This window comes from Protobothrops mucrosquamatus, unplaced genomic scaffold (genome assembly GCF_001527695.2).
Source record: "Protobothrops mucrosquamatus isolate PMUCROS unplaced genomic scaffold, P.Mucros_1.0 scaffold_88, whole genome shotgun sequence".
Taxonomy (NCBI): domain Eukaryota; kingdom Metazoa; phylum Chordata; class Lepidosauria; order Squamata; family Viperidae; genus Protobothrops; species Protobothrops mucrosquamatus.
In genome coordinates, this window is record NW_015386164.1 from 311,589 (window position 1) to 320,801 (window position 9,213).

The following is a 9,213-nucleotide window of genomic DNA, read 5'->3' on the forward strand; positions in this document are numbered from 1 at the left end:
TCCAGAAGCGGTGAATGCTCCAACACTGGAAGTTTTTAAGAAGAGACTGGACAGCCATTTGTCCGAAATGGTATAGGGTTTCCTGCCTGAGCAGGGGGTTGGACTAGATGACCTTCAAGGTCCCTTCCAACTTTACTATTATTACTATTATTACTAATGAATCCCCTCTCTAGGTTTTTGTCCACATATCGCTGCATCTCCTCCAATTCAAGGGGGGACATAGCATACATCCTCGGTTGTGGGAGTTTGGCTCCTGGTAATAGTTTGATGGAGCAATCATTGGGTCGGTGGGGAGGCAGGGTGTCACATTCTTTCTCACTAAATGCCTCCACTAGGTTCCAGTAGTCGCTGGGGATGAGTGATTCACCTGGTTGCGATAAGGCAGTCATGTGCGCACTAGCTCATTGGGTGGGCTAAAATCTCTTGTAACGTCCATTGAATTAGTGGGGGGCTTGGGTCCTATAGGTAGCTTTACAGTCCTCATTCCCTTCTCCCACCAAATAAACGGCTTCCATTTGTCCAACCAGGTTAGCCCTAGGATCATAGCCTCAGTCATTTTTGGAGCCACCATGAAACGAATGAACTCCCAATGCTCACCTATTTCTAAGTGTAGGGGTTTGGTCAATTGTGTGATTAAAGTTCTGCCCATTAGGAAGCCATCAACTTGCTCAAACCTCACGGGTTTGGAGAGCAGCTTTGCTCGTATGCCCATTTTCAGGGCAAGTGAAAAGCTAATAACGTACTGGGAGCATCCGGAGTCGATTAGCACTTTTAAATCTACCTGTGCCCCCGTCTTAGGGATTATGAGTTTGGCAGATAGTGAAAAAGGTGGGATGTGTCGACTCACCATCGGGTTGTTCTCCCCTTCGTCATCGCTGTCATAGGAGGGTAGAACAACGGTAGGTCCGGCTTGGGTCTCGGCACTCTCCTGCATGGGGGACGTGACTTGAGCAACAGGTTTCTGTAGGATCCAGTTGGATTTCTCTTTCGTTAGCTGCTGGGTTGGTTGTTTGTTTGGAGTTGTTCCTGTGGCATGAACTTTGACTTGAGTCTGAGTGTGCATTTCTGGTATTCTGATGTAGTTAGTTAATCCTATTATGTCCCAAAGGTCAATCCTGCTTCCCTGGGGCTGTGGCTGATGACTCTTAGATTTTTGGTGTGATGGATTATTGATTCTAGGGATCTTTCTTCCTAATCCCAGTTTCCTGACTCCAGTCTTTCTCACAAAATTATCACATCTGCAATTCTGCAGACTTGGTTTCTGTTTGGGACAGAGAGACTTGGGGGCGGGGTTGGTTTCTTCTTTTAAAATCCTTTAGGAAAATATATTCTGCCTTTTAAATATTTCCAAAAATATTTCTTTCTCAGGGAGGGGGCTGACTTCCCAAAAATCCCCCTTTTGTGCCATAATAGTGTGGATGACACACTTTTACTGGCACAAGATTAAAATTTATCTGATCAGGGAGACTTGGTAAACAAGCTTTAAACTGTTAATGCAAAAAAGGGAGGCACTAATAGAGTTCAACCATGAAGGTCTAAAGCCAGGGCAAAAGTTCTGTTACATGGAAAAGAAATTTATAGTGTCCAATATTCTGTGCCAATTCTTTTTAAATGTTGGATGTCACTTTGAGCTTCCAGTTAGGTTTTGAAGCACATGCCTCTCAAAAGTCTTCACAGCCATGGTCTTCATCAGTACATAACCACTGGCTGCCCATTTTCAAGGGTTGTTTCCTGCCTTAGCTCTTAGTTCAGTTCATCCAGGTTAGTGATGTCCAATTGAGGTTAGCCAGTATGAAAGCCAGGCTATTACATTTTCTTAAATTGCACATAGTGAGCCCTAGGACACCCAATCTGAGTCCACCAGTGCAAGATATTCAGGGCTTAGGTTTGGAGATCTCTTTTCTGCTTCTTCCCTAGTCAGGGCATATGAATTGCAAATCATCTGAGGGGGCCTGGTTCTCTCCCCCTTGGAATTTGCAGGAAGATGTACATGCAAAGTTTTAATGACACAGGGCAAGAATCAGGCTGGAGTTTTACTGAAGGTAGGTGAAAGAGATAGACTCAATGTGATTATGAATGGTGTGTGCGCGTGTGTGTGTGTGTGCAGTTACTAATACAAAACAGGCAATACAAACATTCTGGATAAATTTTCCTCCCACCAGACAGAAATCCAAAGTGTTCAGGACTTGCTGTGCCAACTATTCCCAAATGCCATCACTCCATAAATACATTCAACTGCTTAATTACAACACAAATGGGGCAAGAAAAAAAACCTTACAGTGAGTTTCCACCCCCCCATAGTCTTCCTAGTTTTCTTCTGAGGTTTCATGTGGGGACCAATGGCTCCAGGACTCCTTCCTTCCTCTGCAGCTTTCACAGGCATCTGGGGGAATGGTAGGACTTGGGAAGATCTGTTCCACTCTGGTTGCATGGTGGCTTTTTAGTGGATGGCTGAATTCAAAATCCAATTCCATGGCTCAAATGGATGAAGGAAGCATCTGGGTCAGTGTGCTCTGCTTCCAAAGGTTGGGGGATCATCTGTGTAGGGCTGAAAGACCTGAGAACAAGATCTCCTCCCCCCTTTCAGGGTGGACTCTCCCAGGAGAGGCAGACAAAGGCATGGAGAACAGAGGATAAGAAAAGGGGAAGTAGAATTGGGGGGGGGGTAGCTTGCAGACAGAGTTTGAAAAGGCATTAATACCGCAGTGGTTAAAGAAAGATAGGCAGACAAAATGAGGAAATCACAGATGAGGACAAAAGAAAGCTGGATTCTGGTAAGAGAACATAAATGAAAGGTCTCACTTCTGAACTGAACATTTGCAACATGTTAGGACTTAAGGACCTGCAACTTGAAAAATGCTGGTCGTGTTTCAGGAAAAGGATAGACAGATAAAATCCATTTACAACACATACAGTAAATGCAAGAGTGAAACTTTTCCAGCAGGTGAACTTAAAACATTCCCTCCTGGTAACTTTGAGCTGTTCTTAAGAGTACAGAGAGAGAAAGAGAGAAGAAAGAAAAAACAAACAAACAAATACATTTTTCTTCACTCTGTTTGTTGGCCAGACAAACAGAGTGAGGGTATTTTCCTTTTGGTGGCTTATTTTAAGCAGAATTTTAAAATTCTTTTCTCTTTGGATTAGAGACAATTAACAGTCACATTTGCCTCACACACAAAGACTTTGACACACATATATACACAAAGACAATGAAAAGAGAACAGAAAAGGGAAACAGAAATCTTAGTTTTACATATCCTAGTCATTCTCACCATAAATCTCAGTTAACTCTAATTAAGGAAGGCACAAATCTTAAACATACCACGTGGTTGCAGAGAGAGAGAGAGAGAGAGAGAGAGAGAGAGAGAGAGAGAGAGAGAGAGAGAGAGAGAGAATATGAATCACTATTTCTTATTTTCCCTTTAAGTTCCTTTATTTAGCCAAATTGGTTTCTCAGCAAAGCCCTGAGCAAAGTCTTTTTTTAATAGTTTCTCTACCTATCTCTTTTTCATACCTGCCTGAATGGGTAGCTGATTCCCATTCCAGCCCTCAAGCAAGTTTCCCATTGGGGAGCCTACTATGACCCTCAAGCTAGAGCTTCCCATGTTTCCCTATTCCCGATATAAGGATTCACTTCATCTCCGCTGCGTCCTGGCAAATTTTGGGGTTCCTAGTGAAGCCCCTCTCCCAGTCTACAGTTTTCAAACCAAAAAGAGTTTGGGGGGACTCTGTTTCCTTTTACAGAGTATGGACCCCCCCTCCAAGGGAACTCCACCATCAGTTTTCAGACCAAAAAGGGGTCCGGGAGGACTCCAGCTGCTTTCCGCAGTGAATATGTGCACCTCCTTCCCTGGCCTTTTCCTCTTCCTGTCTTCAGTTTTCAGACTCACTAAAGTTCGGGAGGACCTCCGCTTGCCTCTGAGAGGTATAGATCCCTCCTAGCCCAGGGCTTAATTTCCTAACTTGGGGCTTTGCTTACAGGACTTTACCAGCTAGTTGCCCAAATCCAATTCTCTCATTCACTTATTCCATTCCATTTTCACACAACCTCTCCCTTTTCCCTAACAAAAGGTCCTGCACTCTGGCCAAACCCCCATGCTTTCCAGGGTCTGCCACTTGAACAGATCCTTTCTGCGGTTAGGAAAGGCTAGAGGAAGCAAAATCCAACTGTGATTGGGAAAAGGGTCTTTTCACTCACACACACAGAGACATATACACATTTCCCTCACTCCCCTGGGCTTTAAAGTTAAAATTTAGAGGTATTCACCTTCACCTTCTTTCCAAAGCAGCCCTTGAGTTCAAACCCAAAACTCCCTTTACTACCCTGGCTCCACATGGGCAGGGCCTGGGAAACCCATCCACAGACACAAGAGGTCTGCTGCCGGCAAGATGGGGCTTACCAGTCTCAGCCCATTGGAGAGGTTAGCTTGGAGTCCCATCTGGGGTGCCAAATTGTTGAAGGAAAAGTCTTCATCATGGTTCAGTCCAAGTCAAGAATAAACAACATGGTGACTGCTTTAGAAAGAAGGTTGCAGTTTATTGAAAAGGAGAGCCAGACAGAAAAATGGCTCTGGAAGAAAAGAGAGAGAGCACATGTAGGGAGTGGGTTTTTATACTTTCTTGAGCCTTTTGTTTGGAGTTGTTCCTGTGGCATGAACTTTGACCTGAGTCTGAGTGTGACTTTCTGGTATTCTGATGGTGGTGGGTTAATCCTATTATGTCCCAAAGGTCAATCCTGCTTCCCTGTGGCTGTGGCTGATGACTCTTAGATTTTTGGTGTGAGGAACTGTTGATTCTAGGAATTTTTCTTCCTAATCCCAGTTTCTTGACTCCAATCTTTCTCACAAGATTATCACATCTGCAATTCTGCAGACTTGGTTTCTGTTTGGGACAGAGAGACTTGGGGGCAGGGTTGGTTTCTGCTTTTAAAATCCTTTAGGGGAATATATTCTGCCTTTTAAAAATTTCCAAAAATATTTCTTTCGGGGCGGGGGCTGACTTCCCACAATAGCCTCCATTTGAGTTTATGTCCAGTTCAAATGTTCACTGTCCAAATGCTCTTGCATTTTCTACAAATAAATCTCAGATTTTTTTCAGCTAGCTGACCAAGCCACAAACATTGCAGGCCACGACTACAATGCTGGCATTATTTTATTAGGCCAAAATCATTAGAAAAGCATTTTCTTTGTCCCTTCTTAGGCTCTCAGTTTTCCAAATTTAAGTACAAATTCTTAATTAAGGGCCTTTTCCCACTGCTGCTCACCACTTATCCTTGAGTCAATAGAGAATTGTAGCAGCCTGACCTTTAATATCCCCAATGCTGATAGCTACCCTGATTGCTTCTATTGCCTCTGCAGTTACTACAGCCTTCTGTATTTGTTCCAAAATAATGAGTGACAAATTGTACATAATTTGAGACTGTCCTTGAACAGTATTAGAAGAAAGGAGAAAAAGCTATTTTAACTTTTGTAAACTACTTAATAGCATCTCATAGACCAGGGGTCCCCAACCCCCGGTCCATGGACTGGCATCGGGCCACAGCATACCAGCAACTGGGCAGCTCAAACAAGTGAAGCCCCATCAATTGGATGTAGGGAGCATGCGAAACCATGCCCCCTCTGGTCCACAGAAAACTCTTTCTCCACAGAACCAGTCCCTGGTGCCCCAAAGGTTGGGGGCCTCTGTCATAGACATAGGAACTCCACAGAAAAAAAGAAACTGCTACCTGCTCAGATTGTGCTGTGGTTTAATAGAAAGTGGAAAAGACCCTCAAAGGGAAAATTTATCAGAGACTTCCCCTTAAAATCCCTTACTGAACTCCTCTGAAACCTCCTGTTAATCCCCATTTATTGTTACAGATATCCCTCATGAGATTATAGCAACTGTATCTGTACAAGCTGCATTGCTTTGACAGAAAAGAAGCTTCAAATAATCACCCAAGAACCATTATTACCATATAATATGAGACGGGAACATCCAGGCTGATCTTTCCCTCCATTGAGATAGTAATCAATGTGCCCCACGGGTATTCGGATACCAAAATCTAAAAAAAAAAAAACTGTGTTAGAATTTCTTTTAAAATGATGCAAGTATCTAGAGCAAAGCTGCAGCTGGAAGCACTGATCACACATATGTAGCTACATAGTGGCATGAAACACATCTTTCCACAAAATTTTTTTTTCCAGAATATTTCATCTAATTCTGTTCCAATTAGTGGCCAAGCAAATAAAAGAAAGCTAACTGTTGAAACACACAAAATATGCATTCATTTGAGCTGTGCAAAGTATTACAATTACTGATTAATTGCAAATTGTAAAATTCATTATGAAGAAGTTTGAACTTTGAAAGACTGAAGTTTTAAAAAAGGCAAAAAATCTCAATAGTTTCACAGTAACCGGGGGGGGGGGGNGGGGGGGGGGGGGACCCAAACCATTTGTGTGTCGGATCACCCCAACAATTGCAAAATACATTGCTCCTGGGATAGATGGAATAGCCGGGTCATAATTGTTCTCCTGAAATCCAAGAGACAAAGAATAGAGTGGATTTCTGTAGGGAGGATGTTCTAAAATTAGGGGCCGCTGCTGAGAATGTTTGTTTCCAAGGTCCTATCAGATGGCATCCCTAGACAGATGGGGCTTAGAAGATGTTTGATACTCTTTGATTTGATTAGATGAGCAGATGCATAGAAGAGAATATCTGAATCCTTAAAGGACCAGAAGCTGATTGGGAACCAGTGCAGTTCCAAAGGATTGGGTCACCCCGGTGTAACAAGATACCCCATCACAGCCCAGACCACTGCATTTTATACCAGCTTTATATTTCAAGTGCTTTTCCAGGCAGCCCATTTGTACAGCATTGACAATAATCTAAGCAGGAGGTGACTAGGGCATGACTATGAGCAAGAATTCCCAATTCTGGAATGATCACAATTAACACCCAAAATGTAATTTTACAAAAAAAAAAACAGCTTTGGGCCACAAAACCAAATGCTTCTTAAGCAGGAACAGGAGGAAACCTAGATTGCAAACCACTTCTGAGAGAGGGACTTCAACCCCATTCAGAGCACAAGGTAGTATAGTACTACCCTGGAATTGTTGGTCCATAAACCCAAAGTCAGCCCATCAGAAGAACTAAGATGAAATAGTATAGCTATGACACAGAAACAGCACCTATTATCTACAATTATTACCACATCTTAAAAAAATAGAAGCTAATAGTAAACAATGATTTTCAAGAAGGATACAAAAACAATTTTAGAAATGAATACACCTGAAATGTTACTGTCTTTAAAAAAAAAACACCCTGAAATATAATTGGAAAGCAGATCATTAGCTTACTATCCGAATCTGTGTGAATGGCTTCTACGAAGAGAGCATCCCCAGGATCCAGACGTTCCTCAGGGCTGGCTCTGGTGTATTTTGGCCCCGCTGGATCCAGAGCTGAAACATGATGATGAACAATAAGTGGCAACCAGTTACACTTTTGATTTGGTGAATTTGGAGGACAGCAAGTGATTGTGTGGTACAAGGTCACCTGAAATGGATCATTTGTGATTCAGAAGACAGAGCCTGAACTGTTGAAACATAATTGAACTTATGGCATTTTTCATAAGAAACAAAAACAATACTAAATTCTTCAATCATCATAATCCTTTATGTGTTGCTATTACTATTATTTTGTTTGAAAAAAGGTTTGAGAGATGGGATTAGGAAACAACCCAAATCACAATGAAAACATATCTTTGAATAAAATAGTAAAAAAAAAAGTCTCTTATTTATAGGACTTTTATTCAATACTATTGCTAAACCTCTACATCTATAATTATTGGGAACTGCTTAAATCTTTTGCAAAACCAACTAGTTGTTTTGTCAGCAAGATAGCCTAACAGAAGGTTGATCAAAGCTATAGAGCAAGATGGCACAATTTATTGAGAAATCTAAAAGGAACAAAATCTATATGACATTAATTATGTAATATACAAATGTCCACAATCTCTTTATTTTGAAAAAAAATATATTGCAGGACCTTTGGAACCTAATACAGGTTTTCTGCTAGAAATATTTCTCTGAGTTGTACTTTACTCCTGAAAGTGCTGTTTAATACAGTAGACACTTCCACAGGGGACAGATTTCATTCTGTTTGCGCCTTCCCATCTATGTAACTTTTGCAATGAGTTAGTCAGTTTTCCCTCCAATTGACCAAAAGTAGAATTCGCCTACTCTGACTCAAAGTTCCCCCACTTTCAACTGCCACAACACCTGCACTAACAAAATAAATAAATAAATCTCTTGCCTTGTCACCAAAAAAAAAAAGGAAAAAAGGTAGCCTGTCCATCAACATTTTCAGGACAAATTCCATATAAAAAGTCCAAATTAGGTCAAATTTTTTCAGATAAATAAGCTAGTATATTGATATCTTTCACGTAAATAAATTATTCAAGAACTATTTTTATTATCTCCTCTTTTTTTACATCAAGTTGCAGCTGATTGATTCCTAAATCCCACAATATGGCCTACAATTCTCTATCCCCTTCATAGTAATGTTCTCTCAGCGTGCCTCATTGTTTCACATTGGGTGCAGAACCACATTTTTTACATTTTCTCACCTTTCTCACCTCTTTGGCTAAAAGGACAAGCTCTCAAAGCTCTTCCAGTCAGATCAGCATGCCAAATAAGCTGCCTGCTTCATTTTGGGTCATTGACCTGCTGCTGTAGTCTCTCAGAGATTACAGAGATGGCACCTCTTGCCTACTGGGAAATCTTAATTTGCTAGGGGATGACTCTAAGAGTCAGATTAATGCCTGGGGAAGGTTTCACTGTTCTTTCCTATTTTTCATCCCTACCTCTAGGCTTTGAGGATCTCCTAAACTCCATTGTATAGTTCGGTCTGTCCCTCTGTTGGCTTCTTTCTCTAAGTCTATGCTCTTAATTGGTTTACATGATAGACCTTGGTCTTTGCATGCCACATATCTACTTTATCATTAAAAAGTCCATTTTCTGGATTATTGTAAGTGGGCTGTCAGAATCCAATCATATTTCATATCAAGTTAGCAACTATGAAAAACTCCATCCCTGCCTTCCCTGGATTCTGTCATGGATGAAGGGAAGGGGGTGAACAAAGGGGCTTTATGGCCCTCACTTCCTTCAGGATACTTCAAAGGAACTGGATGTGGAATCACCAAAAGGACTAACAATAACAATAGGGGGTCATTAGC

The 9,213-nt window shown here is 41.6% G+C and overlaps 1 protein-coding gene across 1 annotated transcript in view; it reads right to left on the minus strand.

The window, feature by feature from the left end:
• PLA1A (phospholipase A1 member A) overlaps nucleotides 1–9,213 on the minus strand; it is a 62,414-nt gene that overhangs the window by 31,116 nt on the left and 22,085 nt on the right. The window contains exons 3-4 of the mRNA XM_015814394.1: nucleotides 7,337–7,532; nucleotides 5,953–6,042 (exon numbers count right to left, since the gene is read on the minus strand). Of these exons, the coding sequence (XP_015669880.1) occupies nucleotides 5,953–6,042; nucleotides 7,337–7,532 (286 nt within the window). The remainder of the gene's footprint in view (nucleotides 1–5,952; nucleotides 6,043–7,336; nucleotides 7,533–9,213) is intronic.